The sequence below is a fragment of the Polypterus senegalus genome, chromosome 13, assembly GCF_016835505.1.
Source record: "Polypterus senegalus isolate Bchr_013 chromosome 13, ASM1683550v1, whole genome shotgun sequence".
Classification (NCBI taxonomy): Eukaryota; Metazoa; Chordata; class Cladistia; order Polypteriformes; family Polypteridae; genus Polypterus; species Polypterus senegalus.
The window spans coordinates 76,238,636-76,266,487 of NC_053166.1; the positions used below are offsets into that span (position 1 = coordinate 76,238,636).

The 27,852-nt window shown below is 37.9% G+C and overlaps 2 protein-coding genes across 2 annotated transcripts in view; one reads left to right on the plus strand and one right to left on the minus strand.

Moving 5' to 3' along the window:
• LOC120542315 (vacuolar fusion protein MON1 homolog B-like) overlaps nucleotides 1–4,734 on the plus strand; it is a 31,049-nt gene extending 26,315 nt beyond the window's left edge. The window contains exon 6 of the mRNA XM_039774681.1: nucleotides 2,858–4,734. Coding sequence (XP_039630615.1) covers nucleotides 2,858–3,091 — 234 coding nt within the window. The 3' untranslated portion in view covers nucleotides 3,092–4,734. The remainder of the gene's footprint in view (nucleotides 1–2,857) is intronic.
• An 8,452-nt stretch (nucleotides 4,735–13,186) lies between these two features.
• pqbp1 (polyglutamine binding protein 1) lies at nucleotides 13,187–27,498 on the minus strand. The gene is made up of 7 exons (XM_039775603.1): nucleotides 27,311–27,498; nucleotides 26,745–26,818; nucleotides 24,760–24,871; nucleotides 22,933–23,033; nucleotides 19,545–19,634; nucleotides 18,854–18,917; nucleotides 13,187–13,561 (listed from the first exon to the last, which is right to left on the minus strand). Exons 2-7 carry the CDS (start codon nucleotides 26,809–26,811, stop codon nucleotides 13,411–13,413), a joined length of 585 nt encoding a protein of 194 aa, XP_039631537.1. The 5' UTR covers nucleotides 26,812–26,818; nucleotides 27,311–27,498; the 3' UTR covers nucleotides 13,187–13,410.
• Between the last annotated feature and the right edge of the window lie 354 nt (nucleotides 27,499–27,852).

Genomic DNA, 27,852 nt, shown 5'->3' on the forward strand with positions numbered 1-27,852 from the left:
AATTCACGCAATGTGAAGAGTACACCTGCAAATGCTACTACTTACTCAAGCAGTGTACTGTTTATACTTGCATGTGTACTTTATGTAAATGTGGAGGATTCCGCCGGGTGGCAGTGCGAGATACCATCACGGTGAGAAAACAACGTTCAACATTGCTGCGTTGTGAATTGCACAAAATATTTTATTTAAATTCCCAGAACATCTTACTACAATATCTCTAAAAAGGATGGATGTTTATTGATTACATCTATCAATCCGGGGATGCAGCCATTCCAGCAAGCATCAGGCGCGAGGCAGAAACAATCCCTGGATGGGGCATCACCTCATCGCAAGGTGAATACAAGTGCATACATACAATTGCATCATTTTAGCATCACCAAATCACCAAACCTTCATGTCCTTGGAAGGGAACCGGATGTGGAAACCTAACAGGGACACCTGCAAACACCAGGGACGTGACTCTTTGCTAGGAAGCAGCGCTACCTCTCTGCTACCGTGTCCCCCTTAATTATTTAAATGAAGTTAACAATTTTATATATGCTTTAACACATTTCATCATGAAAGTGATATCAAGTATAAAGAATCTAAATGTGAAGAGAGCTGGAATATCATACATTTTATATGTTTTGTGTGGTCTGCAGCTGTCCGCGCAGGAGGAAGTTTGCGATGTTCTACTTTAATGACAAAATAAAATACAAGATTACAGTTGTTATTAGACATTTTTTGAGTTTAAAACATGTTGTGAAATTTTGAGTTCAGCCTGACTATAATTTGCAAATAAAGCATTATCCTCTGGTTGGAGGAATCACATGCTATTTTACTAGTAATGTGACACAGTTTCGCAATGGGTTTGATAGAAAATATGTTTTTGCTTTCTTTTCTTTTTTTTTTAATTTAAACACTATTTGGTAACTTAATTTATGGTTTATTACATTTTCCAGCACATACTACATCTTTACAATTTAATCTTTATACGTTTTCCAAAGCTTGCCTGACACAGGCAGTGTTCAAAGTATGGCAGTGAAATGTATAAAGGCTCTACCCTTTATACTTATTGACTAATTGATTTGAAGCAAATAACATTCCGTACAATCAAGTCAAACTTAACAAACCAAAATTCAACTCCCACTCAAGAGAAAAAAGGAGAGCCAACAACCAGAGCAAATCTTTAAAAGCAGCAAGGAGGGAAGAGTATAATTTTCTTTCATATAGAAGCTTATTCTATAATATTATTGATTAAAACCACCCCTATTTTAAAAGAGTTTGAAGAGATCCTCTGAGTGAGAATTTGATTTTCTGCTATTTCAAATCGTATAAGACATCACTTACCCCCTGACTTAAAGGTGGTGGGCTGTTGTTCAGTTGAGCAAAATAAGTCTAGTGGCACCAGTAGTGAAGTTAAGGCAATTCCAGTTTGTTTGGCCTTCTCCACTTTGCGCCCATCTGGGAGTCCACCAGACACAACTGTTCATGGGTTAGGAGGGATTGTGACACCAAGGCTGTCTGTTTGGTATTCAAAGATTTTTGTCCAAAATTATTTTAATTTGGTATACCCTTATTTTTAAAAATTATATGGTCTGAATTAAAACTGCTTTGGCCACAGTTTATAATTTGAATTTCTTCCTTGATGAAATAAGAGCAAGGCAATGCAGGAAAGATTTGGATGAACTATTTCTTATGGGCATTGCTCTGTAATAGTGATCCTATACAAAGAGAAACTGCTGTGCAAGGATTCTTTAATGGACCCTCTCAGTGGATTCACTAATTTAGTCACAATAGTATTGTTGTATTCATGAATTTGTGTCCATCACCTTCCACTGTAGGGTGCTTGCCCATATTTGCATGAGCACCAAAGCAGTTAGAAGTAACTTATGTGATTGTTATCACATCTTAGTGTATTCTTTTTTAATATTAAATAAATAAATACACTGGAAATCAGTTTAACTTTGCATAGTAGATCTGTTTTGCGTCTTGCGCAGTCTTTCCTAACCGTGTGTGGCAAATTATTATTATAGAATTCATTGACCAATTTGGCAGATTCTTTTCAGTCATATAGTTTACCATAACATTTTCCTTTCATTTGTTTTGCTGTATTGTTGGTCTTGATTATTTGCTCCTTTTAAAGCGAAAACAGGTTTAGTTGGTTTCTCCTTAGGTAACACGTAATAATGTGGTGCAGGGAGCTCTGTAGAATTATTATTTAAAGCAATTCTTTCTCAGTAGTAAAAGCAGACTTAAGCATCAAGGTCTCTCTCATGTTGAAACTAAGACTGAGACTTGATTATTAGGATCCATTTATTTTAACCATTTGACATTGCTTGTTCTCATATTTGTTAACCTAATATGTATTTTTCTAAGTGTACATTATGTAATTTGTGTTATACTCATAAATTTGCTCTCAGCTTGTACTTGGTAAAGCATGCTACTTATATAAAATGTTATTTTAGAAAAAAGTAAAAGTGATTTTTTTTTTCTCTCTCCACTTAACTGTTCCCCGTGGCCCTGTAGTTAGGATATGGTTAGGGTTGGATAATGGATGGATGGCACTGGAAAATCTTTAGGCCTTGGCAGCATAAAGCTATATAGCTCAGCAGACTAGATATTGTTGGCAACACCAATTATTAGTTATATGTTTTATTGCTGTTTTCAGATTGCCACTGATTCTTACTAATGTTTTTACTGGGGTTAAGAAATCGGAAGACATTTTGTTTTAAATGGAAGTCAATGAGTCTGTAGTCTCTGTGCAGTAAGGAGTTTTCATAATGTTGCCATATTGCTGGGTGAACATCACGTGTTTTTTATATTTTGGGGAGTAATTCCACTGATCCTGAAGCTGTGCTTCTCTGTTTCTCCACAGGTGACCAGTAAATTTGAGCTCTATACATGCTTCAGCCCATTGGTGACAAAGACCTCTGCAATCAATGCCATTACCAAACTGCTCCGTTGGATTAAGAAAGAGGAAGACCGACTGTTTATTCGTTACCCACCCAAATATTCCACCACACCCAACCCCAGCAAGGGCTCCCGGGGGGCCAAAGGGGGCTCTGACAGGCAGGACATGACTGACAATGGTTTTCTTTCACTTCTGTAGAAGAGAATCTGCTCACTTGGACTTCAGCAATTACAGACTGTCTTGTTTAAGCCTTTTAGTCTGTGACTTTTTATATATATATATATATATATATATAAAAATGAATGAAGTCATATCCTGGCCACCTCTTCCACCATGAATGAATCTGCTGTGCTATGAACAGAAGTCAGTGTTTACAGTTTAGAGCACATAACTGCACATCAGGTCAGACTGGGCACTAGTGGGCTTCTCTTTACCCACAAACTCCTAAATACTTAAGCAGATGATTTGGTTAACAATTAGCAAGTCCTGTTACAGTGTTGACGTTGTATGGTTCATCTGAGGCATGCTACATGGGAGTCACATTGTCTTTATGGCTCCTACTAAGCCATAATCTAATGGCTCTCCCGACTGCTCTGGCACTTCTAAACATCAATCCTTAGAATTCTCATCTCCTGTTCGGCGGTGAAAAATACTTTACTTTTCAGCACGTTTTTATTCAGAGAATTTTGTTCACATAGCACTGCTCTGGGTACAAATAAAAAAGTAGAAAGCTGTTCAGTTTTAATTTGACTTTTAGGAAATTGGGCATGAAACTTGAAGAAGAAAGCTGTAAGTTGTATTTGTCATTTATACATGTATTGTTGTGCCATTCCCCAAAATAACATCAGTAGATGCTTTCATGTTTTATCAGTATATACAAAAAGTCCTAAACTAGACTACAAAAAATTCATGGATGGCTTTGATGGGGGATAAATGTATACATGGAAGGACTTTAATTATAACCTGGCATTGGCCAAAGAGCCTCCTCTTAAAGAGCTGGGCGCTTCAAGCTGGTCAATTCCTAGAACAATTGGGAAGCTTGATTTCAGCAAAAGCAAGCTTTCCATGCTCTCCAAGTACAGAGGTGCAGCTTTAATGGTGGAGGCACAGTTGTCTACTTGTCTTTCAGCCGTCAGTCTAAATACTTTATAGCACTTTTCATGCTCCCAGGAACATCGATCCTGATATGTGAAACCTACTGTACTAAATTAAGACAGAGGTCTGCTCCTGCATGGACTTCTGCTGTGTGCATCACTTGTGCCCCTCAACTCCTTCATCCTCCAGTCCTCCTTTGACTCCCTTTCAATATATTTGATCCACTCTATGATTCAGTGACTACTAAGTGCACGCTTTGGACCCAAAGATTCATCTCAGACTTACAACCACAGAAAAATAAATCCAGTATTTTAAGGTTAACGCATAAACGACTTTAACGTTTGATTTCTGTTGATTAAGAATTGTTTGTGCATCACAGAATGTCTGCCGCTCTGTGCAGCTTGTTTGGCCTTAACTCCCATGGCAATCCTGTGACTGATGCTGCCTACTTAAAGAGGCCACTAGAGCGGCTGCTGTCGGACTGTTAGTCACTTGGTAGAAGAAAACTCCTGCTTCTGTTTCCCTGCCATTCATGAACTGTGTGAGAATTTTTAATGTAGCTGGGGAGAGGAGTATCATGGGAGACTTCTTCCTATTTACTCTTGCTGATGGAGGCTGTACCGCACATGAAGATGTTCAATCCATTCACAAGTTCTCCCTTGCCTTTTGTATAGAAATTTGCTGAAAAGGTCATTGTAAAATATATTTGCCCTTTTTTTTTAAATTAAACATTTGAGGACAACTCATTGCTTATATGCGTGTGTACATTACTTGTGATTTCAGACCATTTTTCCAGACTTTTAAATGATACTCATGTTGCTATTTTAAATGTCTGTTTCAAAGTTAATTTGAAATGAATGTAATGAACAGTTTCTCAGTCATATACAGTGGTGTGAAAAACTATTTGCCCCCTTCCTGATTTCTTATTCTTTTGCATGTTTGTCACACAAAATGTTTCTGATCATCAATCACATTTAACCATTAGATCAAATATAACACAAGTAAACACAAAATGCAGTTTTTAAATGATGGTTTTTATTATTTAGGGAGAAAAAAAAAATCCAAACCTACATGGCCCTGTGTGAAAAAGTAATTGCCCCCTTGTTAAAAATAACCTAACTGTGGTGTATCACACCTGAGTTCAATTTCCGTAGCCACCCCCAGGCCTGATTACTGCCACACCTGTTTCAATCAAGAAATCACTTAAATAGGAGCTGCCTGACACAGAGAAGTAGACCAAAAGCACCTCAAAAGCTAGACATCATGCCAAGATCCAAAGAAATTCAGGAACTATTGAGAACAGAAGTAATTGAGATCTACCAGTCTGGTAAAGGTTATAAAGCCATTTCTAAAGCTTTGGGACTCCAGCGAATCACTGTGAGAGCCATTATCCACAAATGGCAAAAACATGGAACAGTGGTGAACCTTCCCAGGAGTGGCCGGACAACCAAAATTACCCCAAGAGCGCAGAGACGACTCATCCGAGAGGTCACAAAAGACCCCAGGACAACGTCTAAAGAACTGCAGGCCTCACTTGCCTCAATTAAGGTCAGTGTTCATGACTCCACCATAAGAAAGAGACTGGGCAAAAACAGCCTGCATGGCAGATTTCCAAGATGCAAACCACTGTTAAGCAAAAAGAAAATTAGGGCTCGTCTCAATTTTGCTAAGAAACATCTCAATGATTGCCAAGACTTTTGGGAAAATACCTTGTGGACTGATGAGACAAAAGTTGAACTTTTTGGAAGGCAAATGTCCCGTTACATCTGGCGTAAAAGGAACACAGCATTTCAGAAAAAGAACATCATACCAACAGTAAAATATGGTGGTAGTAGTGTGATGGTCTGGAGTTGTTTTGCTGCTTCAGGACCTGGAAGGCTTGCTGTGATAGATGGAACCATGAATTGTACTGTCTACCAAAAAATCCTGAAGAAGAATGTCCGGCCATCTGTTCGTCAACTCAAGCTGAAGCGATCTTGGGTGCTGCAACAGGACAATGACCCAAAACACACCAGCAAATCCACCTCTGAATGGCTGAAGAAAAACAAAATGAAGACTTTGGAGTGGCCTAGTCAAAGTCCTGACCTGAATCCAATTGAGATGCTATGGCATGACCTTAAAAAGGTGGTTCATGCTAGAAAACCCTCAAATAAAGCTGAATTACAACAATTCTGCAAAGATGAGTGGGACAAAATTCCTCCAGAGCGCTGTAAAAGACTCATTGCAAGTTATCGCAAACGCTTGATTGCAGTTATTGCTGCTAAGGGTGGCCCAACCAGTTATTAGGTTCAGGGGGCAATTACTTTTTCACACAGGGCCATGTAGGTTTGGATTTTTTTTTTCTCCCTAAATAATAAAAACCATCATTTAAAAACTGCATTTTGTGTTATATTTGACTAATGGTTAAATGTGTTTGATGATCAGAAACATTTTGTGTGACAAACAATCAGGAATAAGAAATCAGGAAGGGGGCAAATAGTTTTTCACACCACTGTAGTTCATCCTGATTATCCATTTCTAGGTCCTGGGGCCAGAGACCTTCCCATTAGCACTGAGTGCCATGTAGCAGCCATCACAGGATGAGAAGACCAGTTGGCCACATGGTAAACTCACGCACACCCACACAGCAGTAAACTTGTCTCACATGTTGTTGGGACGTGAGAATAAACAGGAATAGCTGAAGAAAACTTACCAGGACACTGGAAGGAGGTGCACATTTAATACAGACAGCAGCTAGGCCAGGAATTCGAACCTAGTACAAGTGCTCATTTTTATCAAGCATCTCAAAATTACTCTTGAGAGTTGCATTAGAAAATGGACTAGAAGAAGAATGCGTTCTACCCCTGAGTACAGTGCTCTACACCCACTCCCAATGAGAAGTAGGAGTTCATGTTTGAGAATGAATGATGAACGATTTTATGGCACCCCGAGCTGAAAAATGGCTCTCATGCAGGCATTTTTAGTCTCCTAGGAAATCATAATGATGTTTTGTGATTTTCTGATACTAACTTCACCACAAAAATAATGATATTCAAAGTAGCAGGAGAAGACAAAAAAGAATAAGAAAACATAATAAAGTAGGGTATTGTGCTAAGCTGCACGTAATTGTTGCAGCCAAGTCAAGAATAATACTATAACAAGCACTGAGATACACCAAATGAGAGTAAAGCTCGATATCGGGCATGTTTATTTAACAGTGAATGATCAACAGCCACAGGAAACTCCTCATAAAGTATCAAGTTACTGTAACTAGCTACGGCCATTCCTGTGCTTTTCTGAAGTTGGGTTCACTCTTCTACTGTTTCTGCTTGTCTTCTAGAGTCATGTGCCCTGCCTCTCTCCAGGAAGCCCCCTTATCTTCTGTAAGGCTGTATTTATCCAATGCCCCGGGCATCACCGCCTGCCTTCTTACACTTTACAAGCTTGGGAAAGTTCAACACGATTATTCCAGGGTTTTGTGGAATGCAGACCCCAGCATACCTGTATGACATTTTGCCGTCAATCACCCATCCAGCCCCTTCAGTGTAATATGCTGGCTGCTACAATACAGTTTGCACCTATGATCACCTACGTGTTGATATTGTGATCCCATTTACAATGCACAAATGAGTGCTCATCCACACTTGGGGCAATGGCCTTAATGTGTATGCTGTCAATCACACCAAAAACTCCATCGAAAACCAGTGATCTGCGTGAATACAGCTTGCGTTACTTGATTTAACTTGCCTCCTGTGGAATGGTGGGGATAATCATTAACCTGCATTTTACCTCATGTGTTGTAAAGGAATAAGTTTGCGGCAGAATTTGAGAAATGGTTAGTTGTAAAACACCCAAATCATGTCTATTGCAAACCTGAATTTTTCATGTGGTTAATAAACTGACAATGTGATCAATTCAGCTGACAGCACATGAATTCTTCACGCAGATGGAGCAATAATGCGATGTACAAGCTATGTTACGAATATTAGTCAACTTCTGCTCACTCGTTATCCTTTATCAAGTTCATTTTTGTCCAGCACTTCCAAAACTTTTACAAAGTGTGCCTGCCTGAAAGCCATGTTCTGAAGAGCTCTCCTAAATCTTGGTAAAGTTACAGCAGGACCTAAATAAGAAAAAGTAATAAAATGCTGTTACTCCTACTCCTAACAGTAGGACCAAATTTGCATCACTTGTAATGCCATTTAGGACCATTTTCCTACTCCAAGATGCTTGAAGTACAGAATAGCACAGGTAACTACTAAGTCAAAATCATGAAAACATTCAAATTGTAATCGCTGCCTGACAAGAGTACGCTTTTATTTAAAGAAGTACATTAGATTTTTGTTATGAAGAACGCCCCCATGGTTGAACTGGCGTGTAAAGAACATGTCAATGCAAATATTTAGAACACTTGTGAGGCTGTTTGTAGTCTTCAATGATGGACACAAATTAAAACTCCTATACAGAAAAATGCTACCTGGTATTACGCTTGAAAAAAAATAAGTTTCCACAATTAGAGCATTAAGTGATCATTTTTCAGGTAGCTTTTCATAATCATCAGCAGCATTTTCACACTGCTTATCCTCATGAGGGTAAGCTAGGCTGATTAGGCCACCCTGTCCTCACCACATTCTTCCAACAACTCCTGGGGCCTCATGTATAAACAGTGCGTACACACAAAAATGTTACGTAAGCCTGTTTCCACGCTCAAATCACGATGTGTAAAACCTAAACTTGGCATAAAGCCACGCACATTTCCACGGTAGCTCATACCCTGACATGCGCAAGTTCTGCGCTTGGTTTTGCAGACTGGCGGCATCCAGCGTCAAAGCAGTGCTACTGTTCCTGTGTGGTTTTCCTAAAAAAGATCCACATCCCTGATGCGGCTTTATAAATAAACTGAAATTAACCGCATATCGTTTATTAGTTTAATGCACCTGATTGTAATTAACCTGTAACAATATAATGGTACACAGAATGGTCAAACTATTCTAAATACAATAGCTGCTTTAGCGTTGTTACTCTCACTGCACCTTCTTCTTTTTTCAGCTGCTCCCATTAGGGATTGCCACATCGGATCAGCTTTTTCCATATCACTTTCACTGCACCACTCAGAGTATTTATATCACTGTATCTGAGTGGGGAATCACAGCTGTACAGCAGCTGATCAGAAAGAATTATCGGTATACAGCATCAAGCACTCGCTGCCTCAGCCATGCTGCCTAATGAACTGCTCTCACACGGCAAATGCTTCAGAGCCTTTCCTGTACAGACCTCACGGTTCAGAAACAATTTCATCTCAAGAACTATAAACGCACTCAATCAGTCCATCAAGTGCTCCTTGTAGAACTGTTTGTACTTATAAGTACAATTACCTCACTGTAAACTTGTGATAGTTATAATATTGCACAACCTGAGCCACTGTATAAAGTGTGTATTTACATATGATGACAATATCATTTTTAAGATGAAATGCAGCAAAATAAAACTTTAACTTCGTTTAAATAATCTATATTGTTAATAAATAAACATGTGACGGCACGGTGTTTCTGCACTAGCAGGGAGCTGGCACTCTGTTCACAGATTGTTCCTGCCTCGCACTGTATTCTTGCTGGGACTGGCGCGACACTGGATGGATAGAATAATTAGACATGTACTATGAAGATATTTCAATGTTCCTTAAAAGTTTTGAAGAATCTGCGTTCTAAGCTTACAGATGTCTGTTAATGTCTATTACAGAGGTGATTGTATGGTGAGTGGGTATTTGGAGAAAGAAAAGTAAGGACAGGAATTGGGGGTTACTAAGTTTGAAAGAGACAGTACTGTTACAATAAATTATTTCATCAAAGGTCGCACATGGCGCAGCAAGCATCTTGCGTGAGGCATGAACAATCACTGTGCCACCGTGTTCCCATGTTTAATAACATGCTTTAACACCTGTCATCATGAAAATGATATCAAGTATACATCTCCTTATTTTAATTATTCAGAGAGCTGTAATATCACAAATGTAATGAATTCTGTGTCCTGTTGGAGGACGAGAAAGACAGTTTTAGTGATTCACATACATAGAAGATCAAATACAAAGCAAAGCATTTAACGTGCTACTTTAGTTACGATGGGATTTGAGAAACTAGTAAATTAAACAATTTTAAGATGAAGTTTATGATGTTCTACTTTAATGACAAAATAAACCACGTGATTAAAGTGGAAATTTAGAGATTAAAGTTGACATTGCGTGCTTTTTTCCCCACTGTGTGCCTATTTTTTTTTTCTTTATACTCTAATAAGCTTTCATATGACACTCAAACAGTGGGCTAAAACTCGCCTTTTAACGGCAACTTTGATATCTGACAACTTTTTTTATTTTGGGCATTGTGCAACTTTGTGAACTTGTACTTTCAAGTTTCTCCGACACGCTATGTCACTCGATCAACTTCCTTTTGTTGATTATACCACTGTTTAAACTAACAAATAGTACATTTTTCTTTGCCTCCACTTGGTATTCGCTGAAATTCTTCCATTTCCCCCTGTGCCTTTGCCATTGCCTTTTCAAAGAACACTGAGGTTAAGGGCAACTGGCTCCTATCAATCCACAGCAGCAGCAGTTATACACTAAGGTCCTCGCCCTGAGCCCATCACACTTTCAGGAACCTCACCAAAACAGCTTCTACACAATTTTTTTTAAAGGAAAACAAATGGAAATAAATTATTTAAAATATAATTCAGGATAAGTGGCAGGGGGATATTTGAATGGGAAAACAAAAAAAAAAAAAAAAAAGAGCCCAGGATCAAGGCTGAAAAAGAGCGACATTTAAAGGCCAATTCCGCTAGAAATAAACACATCATTTATTAAATGTAATAAGACTGCACAGAGCAGCTTTGAGGGCAGGAATGTGGTAATTACTTTTGTCAGCTGCCACAGATTTGTCTGCAGGGAATGACTACATTGGTAGAGGCTGCACATTTTGACATTCTGAGAAAATAAAGAAATAAATATCACAAATATTAAACAATAAGGTAAAGGGAAACTTTCAAAAGAAATTCTGATTCGCCTGTGGTGAGCAGTTCAGGACCCAGAATGTACTCTTTCTGAGCTGAAGGTATGTTTGTATTCTTACAGATGTCTTGAATCCAACTCAAGACAAAAAGATTGGTTTGTTTAAGGAGTGGCATAAAGCCAGTGATATTTTGGAAAGCAGCTGCACCCAAGAGCTAAAATCTGTAACTTTGGCTAAGCCTCTTATAGTTGGATTACTTCACAGTTTTAGACAATGGCTGCAATTGCACTGAGCCGTCTTAGACACGGTCATGAAAAACGAAGACTAAAACTAACACACTATCAATTTGGCATATCGTTTAAGATATCTCTTTTGCGCTGGGCAAAAGTAATTTTTTCCAATAATATTTCACATTTTATTGACTGTATCACAGTTCCAGTAGGTCACATGTTCACATAGTCTTTGTTAATATTTGGTAGCATTGCCTTTATTTAAATTGTTTAACTTGAGCCAGATGTTTTGGGTAGCCTTCCACAACCTTCTTAAAATAAGTTTCTTTTTGGCCCATTCCTCTACACAGAACTGTGTAACTGGGACAGCTTCATAGGTCTGTGCTTTCCATTCATTAATTAATTAATCCATTCATTTATTAATTAATTACAGTAATCCCTCCTCGATCGCGGGGGTTGCATTCCAGAACCCCCCGCGATAGGTGAAAATCCACGAAGTAGAAACCATATGTTTGTATGGTTATTTTTAGATATTTTAAGCCCTTAGAAACTCTCCCACACTGTTTATAAATATTCTCTGCACAGTTATACAGTAAACCCTTGTTTATCGCAGTTAATCTGCTCCAGACAGATAAATGAATTTCCACGAAGTAGGATTCTTTATTTATAAATCTAATATTTTCGCAGTCAGAGCATTGGAAACCTGTTTACGACCTTCTAAATACGTTTTTTAACATTATTAGAGCCCTCTAGACATGAAATAACACCCTTTAGTCAAAAGTTTAAACTGTGCTCCATGACAAGACAGAGATGACAGTTCTTTCTCACAATTAAAAGAATGCAAACATATCTTCCTCTTCAAAGTAGTGCCGTCAGGAGCAGAGAATGTCAGATAGAGACAGAGAGAGAGAATAGTAAACAATCAAAAATCAATAGGGCTGTTGGGCTTTTAAGAATGCGAGCACCGCGATAAAGCGGCCGCAATGAAGGGATCAATGTGAAGGTAGTCTTTCAGCATTTTTTTAGAGGAGCATCCATATCTTCTAAGCAAACAGCCACTGTGCAAACAGCCCCTCTGCTCACACCCCCTCCATCAGGCGCAGAGAATGGCAGAGAGAGTGAGAGAGACAGAGAAAAGCAAACAATGAAAAATCAATACAGGCTGTTAGAGCTTTTAAGTGTGCGAAGCACCGCGCGGGAAGCATATCGTATATCATCGAGGAGTTTTATTCAATATGTAATATGTGCTCTGATTTGGAAGCTTCTCAGCCATCCGCCAATAGCGTCCCTTGTATGAAATCAACTGGGCAAACAAACTGAGGAAGCATGTACCATAACTTAAAAGACCCACTGTCCGCAGAAATCCGCGAAGCAGCGAAAAATCAGTGATATATATTTAGATATGCTTACATTTAAAATCCGCAATAGAGTGAAGCCACGAAAGTCGAAGTGCGCTATAGCGAGGGATCACTGTATACTATTACTACTAGTACTTCTACTACTTATTAGCCGTTTTCTTTCATGTACCTATTACTCACTTTATTATTCACAGTCACAGTGGAGCCTATTCCAGTAGTACTGAGGGAACCAACACCGGGCAATGTACCACTCTACTGCAGGGTCTCTTCTTGTGCACGCGCCAATCCTCATAAAGAGTGACAGGTTACAGCATAACCTGTGTATCTTTGAGATGTGAGAGGAAAACGTAAAACAGACAGAAAGATAATGAGAAAGCTCAGCACACAAACTACTATGTCTGTCAGCCCTTGTTCATGTGTGAACCTTCTTATTTCAGGACTGGTTCACTTGGGGATGGAGCCAATCCCAGCCGCATCAAGCACAAGGGAGACACCAGCCTTGGGGTGAGCACATTTACTCATGCCAGTCAACCTAAGCCACAAGCCTTTGGCATAAGAGTGAAAACAACACAGACATAGATTAAATGGATCAAATTTACAATAGATTTTTCTTTTATTAATTTTTGTGTGTTTTTTTTTTTTTTTAAACTTTCTTTACACAAAGGCAACACTGTACAACTGGATTAGCAATGTAAACAATTTCTTACAATAATAATGTAATAAAAAAAAAACAAAACTGAGCTATAAAAATTATAAAACATTATCCTGTTTTGCTCTAAGTTAGCTCAAAGGTCACCTTATTTTTCAGAAGGATCAGACTATAGAGGCCACTATTTAAAAAAAGTTCCTGATGGTCAGTCTTTTGAACGGTTTGCCTCTGCATTGGCCCTCAGCACAGCTCCTGGACTGGGATAAGGTCTTTGTTGAAACAGGGGTCCAGCAGCAGTGGTATCTGCTCCAGTCTTGGCTTCATTGCGTTTAGGAAGACCTGTTGACCACGTTCCTCTGTAGATAAAGAATAAATTGTTAATGAGAAATGTAAGTCATAGCACTGTGTTAACACGATAACCTCAAGATTTTTATTGACACTTTCAATGAGAGAGTCAGATATATTACTGTCAATGAAGTGCCACAAGCAGAGTTTATGGTCACCTACATAGATGGAGAGGAGCTTCAAATGAGGAAAACAGTTTGGTGTCCTTCTGGAACCAACACACCATGCAAGCCTATGAATGTCCATAACCTTGCATGGGAGAGGAGAACTTAAAGATGAGAGGAAGCGTAATTACACATGAGAGGGGGACACTGTAGCATATAAAGAGGAAGCTTAAATGCCCTGCATGCAATAGTTGGTGTAAGTTCTGTGCAGTAAGAAACAAGAGGGACAGCAAGGCATTTACAGTTTTAAATTTCACCAACTGTTAAATACACAGCAGAATAAAACCCTTGTTTACATATTGTAGAGTTTGGGGTCTTCAGGATCTATCAGTATATACAGTAAATAGTACACTGAGGGGGAAAAAAATCACTAAGTGAATATTTGTTTCTGCAAAAGTCCAAAAACATAAATGTGTTTTTTACATAACTGACAACTAATGCTTACTGAGTGTTTCAGTCATCAGGACAAATCAGTCATTGTGATTTCTACATTTCTATGTGGAAAATACTTTAAACTACTCAACAAAGATTTCTAAAGAAGTCCTATAGAGATCACAAGAATTTAATCAGAGTGGAATCCAATAATAAAACCCTTTCGGCCCGGACATTCTACTGCTAGTACAGAAATATGCAGCTGTTTTTGTAAAGGTAAAGCACAGGTACGTTTGCAACCATTGGAACCGGGTACACAACTATTAGCACAGACTGGCGAGCCTGGCATATACTCCGCAAAACACGGGCGTGAAAATGGACGCTTCCAAACTGTGCGCACCACATAGTAAGTAGCTCCACTTTCAATTTTATTTCCTCAAGAAGATTGAAGTATTTGGCAGCTATTGTACAGTAACAGTGAGAATTTTTTTTTATTTTTGAGCTTCCTAGACACCCCAAAGGTAGAATATCTCACAAAATTATTTTTTTTCCTATAAAAACAGAAAATCCAGGGCTGAAAGGATTACATCAGACCGCAGGTATGTATGTATGTATGTATGCATGTAATACATGCATACATACCGTACATACTTTATTAATCCCAAGTGGAAATTCACAATGTAGATCTTGACTCCAGTATGATTCAAATTATTAGAACGGAACCAGTGATCACATCAGATTTCTGAAACTTAATTTATTCTTTCCATGTGACACTTTTATGTGGCAAAGATGATTAGCATCACCAATTTTTGTTTACTGAATGTTTAAGTCAGCAGTCTTCCCCATGATTGTGTAGCCTACAGAACTAGACTGAGATCCATTTAAAGGCTTTTGCAGGTGTTTTGAGTTAATTAGCTGTTTAGAGTGTGGCACCAGGTGTCTTCAATATTGAACCTTTTCACAATATTCTAATTTTCCGAGATACTGAATTTGGCACTTTCATTAGTTGTCAATTATAATTATCAAAATTAAAAGAAATAAACATTTGAAATACATCAGTCTGTGTGCAATGAATGAATCTAATATACAAGTTTCACTTTTTGAATGGAACTGCTGAAATAAATCAACTTTGTCATGATATTCTAATTTTATGACCGGCACCTGTATAAAAATCAACACACGAAAAAAATTTAAAATAGAAATTTCAAGTCATACACCGAAAAAAAAATAGCCCAAATTGCCAGGCCCTAGTTCAACTTGACTATATCTGAAAAATAAGCAAATATAATACAAAAGACACATTGTGTTAGAAGACATAATCAACCAAAAGTGGACCTTGCAACATGACAATGATCCTAAACATATGAGTAAATCCAACAAGGAATGGTAGTGAAGAAAAAGAGTCAAAGCCTAAATCTGAAACCTTTTGAGATTTGAAAACTGACTGTGCATGCAAGAGACCCCTCAAACAATGAACAGCTAAAAGAATTCAGCATGGGGGCAATGCTACCTATTACAGCAAAGGGTGCACTTACTTTTCCGCAGACAAAAATGGAATATCTGTTCATTTTTAATTTAATTCATTCATGAAATGTCAAATTTTCATTTTTTTTACCCCCAATTACATTACCTTTATCTAAAGATAGTTTACGGTGAAGATCAAATTTTGATATATCCACTTAAGTTCAAAAAGAAAAAAAATATTTAATGGTGTGTACTTACTTTTTCACATGAATATATGACAGTTACTTTTAAGTACAGGGTTTCCCCAAAAGTCACTATACACTTCCTTTTTCAATTTCGTTCTAGGTATCATTCGGGGAGACTTAAGCCATCAGCATATGACAATTTAGGCTTTGCAGTTTTTGTAGGCGTATCATTCCCTTAACCATTCAACAACACAGAGCCGCCCTTCCCCACTTTACGAGGTTAGTCAGAGATTTCCTGTACATCAAGTTTCCTGACCGATGGGTTAGTCGAAGGGGTCACCTCAAATGGGTTCCATGCTCCCCTGACCTTATTACACCTTGTGACTTTTTTTTGTGGGGCTGTATCAAACGCAAGGTGTATGCCACTAAGCTCCGTAACCTGTCACAGCTTGAGGAAAAAATCCACATGGCCTGCAGTGAGGTCGGGAAAGAGATGCTGCAAAACGTCGGAGAGGCTTACGTCCAAGGGTGTCTGAAAGTTGTCGAAAATGGAGGTGCTCATGTGGAGGTATACAACTAGTCTTCAAAGCGTTGGAACATGATGGCAAGCCTAGAAGGTAAAACTGCAACGACTCCTTTGTTGATGCTAGAAATATCAACAAACTCAGTTTCTTGTGTAATTTTTAGGAATTTATTAAAAGTGTATAGTGACTATTGGGACACACTGTACAGTCAATATTAGGCCTCAGGATATAAAAAAGTCATTACATTTAATTCTTATTTATATTTGTGTGACTGAAACTTCATTTAATTCCTTCATTTTTTACACCTGGTTATTCTAATGCAGAGCCAACCACAGCAGCAGGATATATAAGGACTGGAAGGGAAGGGCAGGGAGGGGTGGACATCCATTGCAGGGCAAGCTCCACACATACACTCCCCAGGCCAGTATTTGAACCTAGCCTTTAGGAATTCTGAATCAACTCTACTAACCACTGTACCAGAGTGCCAGCCAATGCATCTTTTTGCCAAATTTTTAAAATTAAACTGTAGTGTTGGTGGGAGCTGATATCTACTGCAGTAGCATTAGACTTAAGAATGAAACCTGTAAAGGACAAGAGGCGAGTCCATCAAAGAACATGGTTGACACAGACGCCCACAGTCAGACACACCATGCCAGCTTATAGTTAACAACAAACCAAACCTAACAAACTGTATGGGATAGGGTGTGGGAGGAAAAACAAAGTGCAAAGGTAAAAATGTACAGTACGTGGAAATGCAGATGATGATGATGATGATGTTCAGGCGGGGGTTGAATTAGGGTTTGTCAAGTTAGACATGATTGTTAGAATGTTGTTTTCTTCAAATAATATCAATAAAATTAAATAAAAAAGGAAATGCAAATAACGTGCTAACTCCAGATAAGATTCTAACCTTATTTCCTAATGCTGCGAGAAAGCAGTTGTAATCACTTCAAAACCCAATGTATTGACAAGTACTATCTTTGAGAAAATGCACTTCTTATTCACTTAGTATTAACAAACAAAGGAAATCAAAACTTTGCATTAAGCAGTAGTTATTGGCTCAGCTCACAACTAAATCATATTATAAGGCTAACACATTAAAGATATTTAAGGCTTTTGCTTTTTTTTTTTTTTTACTTTTTTCTAATAAGCCCATACCAACAGTACATAATGTAAAACACACAAGCTTTACTTAATAAACAGGTTCAACATGATATGTACACAAATATTAATTTTCACAAAGTTTGCTGCCTCAGTTTTTATGATGGCAATTTGCATATACTCCAAAATGTTATGAAGAGTGATCAGATGAATTACAATTAATTGCAAAGTCCCTCTTTGCCATGAAAATGAACTTAATCCCAAAAAGTTCATTTCCACTGCTGCTGTGAAGAAGGCTTCAGGGCACCCAAGAAAGTCCAGGAAGCGTCAGGACTGTCTCCTAAAGTTGATTCAGCTGCGGGGTCAGGGCACTACAGAGCTTGATCAGGAATGGCAGCAGGCAGGTGTTAGTGCACTGGCACGGGAAGTGCGGCTAAGATTCTTGGAGGATGGCCCGGTATCAAGAAGGGCAGCATAGAAGCCAATTCTCTCCAAGAAAAACATCAGGGACAAATTAATATTTTACAAAAGGTACAGGGACTGGACTGCTAAGGACTGGGGTAAAGTCCATTTCTTTGATGAATCCCCTTTCAAATTGTTTGGGGCATCTGGAAAAAAGAAAATGTGAACGCTACCATCAGTCCTGTGTCTTGCCTACAGTAAAGCATCTTGAGACCATTCATGTGTGAGGTTGCTTCTCAGCCAAGGGAGTGGGCTCACTCACAATTTTGCCTAAGAACAGAGCCATGAATAAAGAATGATACCAAAACATCTTCCAAGAGCAACTTCTTCCAACCATCCAAGAATAGTTTGATGACTAACAATGCCTTTTCAAGCATGATGGAGCACTGAGCCATAAGAAAAAAGTGATAACTAAGTGGCTCGAGGAACAAAACATCCCCACAACATCCCCACAACTTAATCCCATTGAGAACTTGTGGTCAATCCTCAAGAGGCAAGTGGACAAAGAAAACCCCACAAATTCTGACAAACTCCAAAAACTGATTATGCAAGAATGGGCTGCCAACAGTGAGGATTTGGCCCAGAAGTTGATTGACAGCATGCCAGGGCGAATTGCAGAGGTCTTGAAAAAGAACGGCCAACACTGCAAATATTGACGCTTTGCATAGACAATGTAATTGTCAATAAAAACCTTAGAAACTTATGAAATGCTTGTAATTATACTTCAGTATACCATAGAAACATCTGACAAAAAGATCTAAAAACACTGAAGCAGCAAACTTTGTGAAAACAAATACTTGTGTCATTCTCAAAACTTTTAGCCACAACTGTTTTTTTGTGTATAACTAGAACTGTTCCCTGGGTATAATAAAAGTAAAGAGTATTTTATTATCAAGACAGAAAAACTAAAAAGCAACTTTCATTTGTCAAAACATGGTACAGAGCTGGAAGGGATGGAACACAAAACCTGTTCCCTTTATTCTCTAATTTAGGGGAAGCAACATTCTTGTTAAATAGCAAGTTAATCTTACCGAGGTGCATCTGAGTATGAACTGGGGTCCATTGGGTCAACTTCCTCATCCTTCCTTTCTCGGCCTGAAAGAAAGTAAGTATATTTTTTAATATGCTTTGTATGACATACATTTGAAAGGATAATCATTTATTTATGTCACAAGAAGAAACACTTGTATGATTTAACCAAAATTATATTTAACTAATTTTTTTGCCTACAGCTCTTTTGTCAAACATGACACATGGAGCTTTTCCCCCAGTTAGTGACCCTGCTAAAACAAGAAGTGATTTGGAAAAAATACTCAATTTAGCTCTGAGGAAATAATAGAATGAAAGCTACTGAAAGGGACAATAAAAATTACAAATTTCATAACAACTCTTCTTTCTAAAAATTATAAAACTAGAGCAGATTCAAAAGACAATAGTCAATCATGCAAGTGTTTTCAGCAAATATACGTTGCAGAAAACACCTTCTACAGCATGAAATTAAATAAGGTATGCTTATGGATTTTCAACATGTCAAAACTGCACCTCTGATTACCTTAACATGCTCTTAAATAAATAACCATGCAATACTATCCCTGGTTTTATTGGGTTACGAATTTTTAGGTTTAATTTGTTTATATTAGGGTAAGATGCATTTTAAGATGCTTTACGTGAATCTATGTACATTGCTCACACCTCCTGTCTTTGGAAAAAAAACAAACGTACCTTTCTTTGCTTTGGTGTAGGGTGTGATATCATCTCGCCGCTGGTGCCTTTTTTCTCGGATATCTTCTCGTTCTACTCTTAGCTCCACCTCTGTAAGATAAATCCAGAATGTAACTTTGTGAATATATAGACACACACACACATCCTCAAAATGTTCTACTACAGATTACAATTTTTAATTTGTATCGGACTGGGCTATGTAGTATATGCATCTGTGTAAGCATGGAGGTGTTTAGGAGAGATGACAGTGGAGTTTTTAAACAGATTGTTTAATGGAATCTTGGAAAGTGAGAGGATGCCTGAGGAGTGGAGAAGAAGTGTACTGGTGCCGATATTTAAGAATAAGGGGGATGTGCAGGACTGCAGTAACTACAGGGGAATAAAATTGATGAGCCACAGCATGAAGTTATGGGAAAGAAATGTGGAAGCTAGGTTAAGAAGTGAGGTGATGATTAGTAAGCAGCAGTTTGGTTTCATGCCAAGAAAGAGCACCACAGATGTGATGTTTGTTCTGAGCATGTTAATGGAGAAGGTCAGAAGGAGTTGCATTGCGTCTTTGAGGACCTGGAGAAAGCATATGACTGGGTGCCTAGAGAGGAGCTGTGGTATTGTATGAGGAAGTCGGGAGTGGCAGAGAAGTACGTAAGAGTTGTACAGGATTTGTACGAGAGAAGTGTGACAGTGATGAGGTCGACGGTAGGAGAGATGGATGCACTCAACGTAGAGGTGGGATAACATCAGGGATCAGCTCTGAGCTCTTTCTTATTTGCAATGGTGATGGACAGGTTGACAGACGAGATTAGACAGGAGTCCCCGTGGACTATGATGTTTGCTGATGACATTGTGATCTGTAGTGATAGTAGGGAGCAGGTTGAGGAGACCCTGGAGAGGTGGAGATATGCTCTAGAGAGTAGAGGAATGAAGGTCAGTAGGAACAAGATACATGTATTTGTGTGTAAATGAGAGGGAGGTCAGTGTAATGGTGAGGATGTAGGGAGTAGAGTTGGCGAAGGTGGATGAGTTTAAATACTTGGGATCAACAGTTCAGAGTAATGGGGATTGTGGAAGAGAAGTGAAAAAGAGAGTGTAGGCAGGGTGGAATGGGTGGAGAAGAGTGTCAGGAGTAATTTCTGACAGACTGGTATCAGCAAGAGTGAAAGGGAAGGTCTACAGGATGGTAGTGAGACCAGCTATGTTATATGGGTTGGAGACAGTGGCACTGGCCAGAAAGCAGGAGACAGAGCTGGAGGTGGCGGAGTTAAAAATGCTAAGATTTGCACTGGGTGTGACGAGGATGGATAGGATTAGAAATGAGTACATTAGAGGGTCAGCTCAAGTTGGACGGTTGGGAGAAAAAGTCAGACAGGTGAGATTGCATTGGTTTGGACATGTGCAGAGGAGAGATGCTGGGTATATTGGGAGAAGGATGCTAAGGATAGAGCTGCCAGGGAAGAGGAAAAGAGGAAGGCCTAAGCAAAGGTTTATGGATGTGGTGAGAGGGGACATGCAGGTGATGGGTGTAACAGAGCAAGATACAGAGGACAGAAAGATATGGAAGAAGATGATCTGCTGTGGCAACCCCTAACGAGAACAGCCGAAAGAAGAAGATCGGCCTGGGCTATGTAGTATATGCTATAATAATATATTTGACTGACTGTGCTGGATAGGAGAGGAATATTCAACTGAAATACACAAAGAATAACCATCTAAATTGTATGCCTTGAATTACTACAAAGATCTTGCACAAGAAATAGCATAAAGAGGCTCACCAATAGGTAATTCAGCAAAAACACTTAAATAGCATGAAACTGCCTTTTTTGTTAATATTTTAAATATATAGTACATTTCAAATTTTATTTTAAGTTTTAGTTTAAATTCTAGAATGGGATAGGCTTCAGGCCCCTGTGAAATTAACCTTGGTTAAGTGTATTTGAAAATGTTAAATTAGATGAAATTTAAAATATATAGAGAATGATCTTGGCGATTAATGAGTAAAGTCTATTTTATTACATTTTTAATCCTCTTGTGTGGTGAATACCATTACTTTAACTTTGTAGTGGATGTAAAAAACTGTTAGAGTTATTGAGTTAATAAAAGGTACCAAATGTTTAAAGTTTTGGGAAATTTCAATATTGAACTCTTACTATAAAATAACAAGTTTTATCATTTACTGAATGGATTTCTAACTTCACATCTGCCATTGAGAAGGTAAACAGCTTGACAGGAAGGGACATTTAAAAGTAGCTTTGTGCTTGGTAAAGAGCTTAGCCTGATTTTCTTCATCGGAATACTGCATTTTGATTATGGAGCTTTACATTCATACAGAATCTTTCAAGATGACATGCGAGAGATTAGTTAAACAAAATCTTGTTGCAAGAGTACCTGCAAAATCCACATTTTAGCAGTTGGTGAAAGCACGTTACACTATTGGTTCTCTGAGGAATGCATGCAAAGCAAACAACCTTTCTGTCTGTATTTCAGAGATTCTCAGTGACATATGGATACTAATATAGAAACAAGCTCTCACTCGATGCAGCAATTCTCAGAACAGAAAGTTGTGTCATGTGTCAGTTGCAAATACTGATTATGCATAAGACAGAGCTTTTTGATATTAACAGGAACAATCTTTATATAAAGTTAGGAATATGGCAAAAATTCCTAGAGCCAGTACACGATACTTCTAAAAATTATTACCTGTTTGATCATCGGTCTTTTAAAAATCATGTTAACAGTAGCAGGCACCTATTTGGTCATTGACTTAAAAGGGTTTCATTCACATGAGGATGGACTATAAGAATATTAAAGATATGATAAAGTAATGCAAATCGAATGCTATTTTTTCAGTAACTTTTCACCTTCTTAATTGTTTCCTTATCATTAAGTGCACATCTGTGTTATTGGAAGATTGGTGGCATATTCTCAAAGCTGTAATTCATTCACTTTCTTGGACACCTAGGAGTCTGGAATGAAAGACTGTGCATGTGCAGTTCTGTTGCTTTTTAATTTTAATTTTTCTTCCACAGGAATGACATTAAATCAGAAAATATAATATGCTACGCCCACAGCTTTAATCTTCAATATTAACAAAAGAAGAGAATCAACTTAAATCATAGAAGGAAGCCAATTGGATCATGCAAAAAAACAGCATTGTTTCTCATTAGTTCACTCTCTTACTTTAATTGAAAGGCATTTTCCTCTATTTTAAAAAAAAAATCTTGTGACAAGACATGATCTTCTGAAGAGAGACACTTCAGAGAGGCAGAGACACTTTCACTTCCCGCGACATGGTCAAGTCACGCCATACTGACATCCATTGGAAGCATGTTCCCGTGAGACGGTGACCTAGACAGGGAAAGTAATAATCAACCTGGAACAAGTAAATGCTCACCTTTTATCTTTTTTGCAGGTTTTGAAATAACTGCATTGGGGTCAGTGGGTGGCAGCCAGGACACCAGATCATTTTCCACATTCCAGTAATAGGGCAGGCCACTGTAAATAACAAAAGACAGTGAAAGTTAGCACAAATTGCATAATGTTTACTCCTCCTATTAACTGAAGTTAGTTTGGAGCTTTGGAGACTGAAGCTCTGATGAAAAGCTGTTCAATGTAACTGGCAAGTGTATCACAATTCAGATCAGATCAGATAGATAGACTGATCGATCGATAGATAGATAATTATTTGAACTTTACAGAAGCTCAAGATGACAGACAGGAGGACCAACGAGTATGCCTACTCTACACAAAGATTTTATAGAACCTGGACATGCTAATCTTCTACAACATAGACTAGATTAGAACAAAATTAACAAAAAGGGAATATTCTCATATAGTTAATACATATTCAAACAATATATTAATTACATCAGAAACTGTGGACTTGTAGTCAGTGTAGCAGGTATATGTGGAAAAGACTAAACAAACAGATTATAATTTTTTATTTATATAGATTGCATCGCAGAGATGCTGGGGACAGGTACTTTCTCTTTTTAAAAATACATGGTGAGGAGAAATAACAACAGGAAAGGGTTTTCAACCAAATCTCTGCTTTTGTGACCGTATTTACTGTAAAACCGATGACAGAGGACTTCTCAGGGACATAGAGAAATAATACAAATGTATATTGACCAGTCAGTAATAGAATAAACTCTGAAGCACGGCTTTTCAAAAGGCCACCCAGTTTCTTTCTGCTTGCTTAATTAGCATGTTCATTGTTCATTAGTGGTTGCAGGTATGTAAACATTTTCCTTTCTTGTGTCTAAATAAAGATAACTTCACTTTAGCATGACTGCCACCAAGTCTGTTTGCATACGTTTGATGACCTATCCTAATTAAACTGAGACCCATTACTGACACTCTTCTCCTGGGTTTGACTGGGTGTATTATTTGCCGCATAACGCCATCAATACTACATAAAACTTAATGGAAAAAAAATCAATATGAGCACTTTTGTTCATGCAATTATCAGTACAACATAATAACTTGTTACTTACATAAACAGTGGCAAGCACAGAAAATAATAAAACAATGTACATGTTTAAAAGTGTACGTATGTGCAGTGATCTATTTAACAGAAGGTTATATTTTTATTTATTTATTTATTTTAACTACTGACTTTAATGTCCATTTTCTAAAGGCTTAATTGCCCTCCCAGCCGCTCCACACAGAATTAACCTTGGACCCATCAGCCCACTAAACATTCTGACCTGTTCTCACTTGCATACTGCAAGTATTGTTCCACTCCCTTCCATTCATGAACTAATTAACTAATTAATTAGTCTAAATATTATACTTTAAAATGCTTTTCTGTGATAAATTCAGATTTGGGTCAAAATAAAAAACAGAAAATAAATACTAATAAAAAAATGTTACTGCACCCTGCACATTGGGCACAGCCTGACTAATGAGGTAGTGAATTGCTCATCTTGCTGAAATACTGTCATTATTTTATAAGGAGTCTATCTGCCTCTGCAAAAAAAAAAATATAATAATAATGGGGTTGCTCAGCTGTGTGTGGTTTTCTCCCACTTAAAACTGAACAAAAAGCCTAAATTGTGAATACAATCTCATTTTCAACTTCGGCTTCAGCCAAGTTCTCTGTCAAATTTTTAGGCACAATTTCGCATTGAAATAAAAATAAAGGAATTATTTCGGATAGCCTCTAACAAATCCAAATAAAATAAATGATATTTGTATATTCCAAAGTCAACACCCTTACCAAGCAGGATCCAACACCTTGTACCAGTTTGGGGGAAGATTTTCTGCTCTAGTGGCTTCATAATCAACATTATTATCATCATAATCTTCTGCAATGATCTCTTCCTCAATATCTATAAGTAAAATGTAAAAAAGAATAACTATGTAGCAGTATCCAAATGTTTACTCAGTGTAAAAAACAGAATGCTTAACACAGCGACTCTCAAATTAAGTAAACATAACTCACAAGACTAACATCAGAAATTATGTCGATAAGCAACATGACTGGAGTAATGCTCAAACATTCATCCTGTTTTATATGGCAATTTTTATTTTTGACATGAATTATCACAGTGAGGAAGAAATACAGCATGATTTGATAAAGTTGTAACTATATAATAAACTATGACAAATATTGACAAGAATGCTTTGCAAACTGTAAGAACTAAAATCAATGAAGTATACAAAACTTACTATGTTGATGACTTAATCTTCCTCTTTATCTTTTCCCACTTCATTGTGAGGTGCCTGATCATCCACCTCCATACAGCTCAGTCATTCACCTCCTCCCCAGTCAGACCCTTTTCCTTCAAATCTTCTTCTACTTTATCCATTCACCTCCGATCTGCCTTCCTCACTTTCTCTTCTCCAGTATTTCCATTTGCATCACTAATTTGCCCACATACTCATTGTTTCTCCTCATCGCATGTTCACACCACTTCAACATACTTTCTTAGATATCTCTCCTGTATTTCTTTTACCCCTGATTGTCCCATTTCTTATTCTGTCCTTTTTTTGTAATTCCCCACATCCATCTCAACATTTTCATTTCTGCAACATCCAATTTATCCTGCGCTCCTTTTACTCCTCATGTCTCAGCACCATATATCACTGCTGGTCTTATCAGTTTCTTAAAAACTTTACCTTTAACCTTAACTTTGAATCTTTGATCACACAATACTCCTGATACCTTCTTCCAATTGTTCCATCCACACTGCACTCTATGGATTATCCTTACATCTAATTCTCCATCTTGGACTACCACTAATCCAAGAAATTTAAACATATCCACTATTTCCAATAGTTATCACTGCAAGATAGTTTCTGATTCCTGATCATTATTAAACCTCAAATATGCTTCCTTATTTCTATTTATCTCCAATCCTCTATCTTCCAATGACCTTCTCCATTCTTCCAACTGGCTTCTTTTTGGTGCTACACTATACAATGTCATCTGCAAAGCACCCACAGGATTGGTCTTTTATTCTACAACTAAAGACAACCATAACCAAATTAAAGAGGTAAGGACTTAAACAAGATCCCTGGTGCAGACCTAGGCTAAGTGGGATATTGCCTGTTACCCCACTGTTTTTAACCCAAGTTCTCACTCCCTCGTACATACCCCAGACAATATCCATATATTTCTCCCTCATGCACCTTCAGACCTCTTGAAAAGGCTTACTATCACAAGCCTTCTCCAAATCAATGAACACCATATCAAACCTTTCTTATTTTCTCTATGCTTCTCTATTAGCTGTTCTAAATGCAAAGACTGAAACAGTTCTCCCTCTCCCTGGCATTAAACCAAACTGCTACTCCCCTATGGTGGTCTCTTACCTAAGCCATCTCTTTATATCCCTTTCCCAAATTTTCTTTGTGTATGACATCAGTTTAATCCAGCTATAGTTTTCACAATCATGAATAACCGCCCTTCTCCTTATAAATGGGTATAATTAAACTGTTCCTCCACTCCTTTGGTATTCTCTCCCATTCACAGATCTTCTGCATTAGATCCCACAACACTAATACCTCTTCCCCTAAAGTCTATCACACTTCCACTGGTATTTAATCCCGTCCCGTTGCTACTATTTTTATATAACATATTTCGACATGTTATGCTGAACAAGACTGTAGTCAGCGTCCACTTCTTTAACAGTTCGTTTCACTGTTGTTACCTGTTCAAAGAGTATTTTTATTCGCCTTTCTTGGAAAGCTTAAAGCACTCACCTTGTTCTGTTTGTTTCAGGATCCCTCGTTTAGCAAGCCGAGCCTGCAAGGCTGGTGGCAGAGGCATGCTTAATCTGAAGAGGACATAAATTAGGTATATAATCACTTAGGGTGCTTCTTTAGTATCACCTACAGTAAACTGCGACACTAGTGACAGAAAAAACTAAGCAAAACCAATAGCTTACACTTAACATAATGTACTTTACATGACCATTTATTTAAGGATACAAAAATTCCCATTAATGTAATCTACATAAAAGTGTTTGTGGGTACGTTTTGTGCTGTAAAAATGTACATTAATGTTTCAAATGGCTTGTAAATATGTTCTGTATAACTAGAGTGACCAGATTTTTCAAAGTCCCAAACGGGGACAGTTGTGTAATATGTATAGATGGGTATATCGATCTGTTCTGGTTACTTCAGACATGTCCGATAAAAAAATACACTTCAGGTTTTTTTTTTTCTGAGAATCAATATATATTTCACATTATTTAAACAGCAAAACCTCTCTTAATAACCCCCACTTCCCCATTCAATCACCAATAATAAACAAGAAAGATGCTTACTTTAATTGACTGCGATGACAGATGACTATCAATCACGTTAGCGGCTCTAACGGAATAAAAATAATATTTTTTTCTTGCAGATTAATAAAAAGAACCGGCACCACGCATGATGCGTAGAATACTGTGCAATCAAAATATAACCTACTACACTCAAAAGTCGCCCAACGATGACGTAGAAGTCGCTTGGTTAAGGAGTCAGAATTCCAACAGTTCCGAACTGTACGGCGTCAAAATGGCAATGCGCATGTCCTTGTTTAGTCACATGACAATTGTGAGCGCGCCGCACGTGTGCCACTCTTGCAACCTCGTAACGTGACAAAGCACTAACAGCTCCCCTGAAAAATTATTTGGGTTAACGTATTTGTGTTACATGATTTATATATTTAGACTCCATCCGTTTACGATTAGGGAGAACTGCTAATGTTGTAAAAGAAGCTCACTTCACTGATTGCCGTTTAGAACGAAACAATCATGAAGAAAGACATATGAAAGTAAGTAGCCCAGATTTAAAACCAGTTTTAGATTGGTCTCACTTAACACCC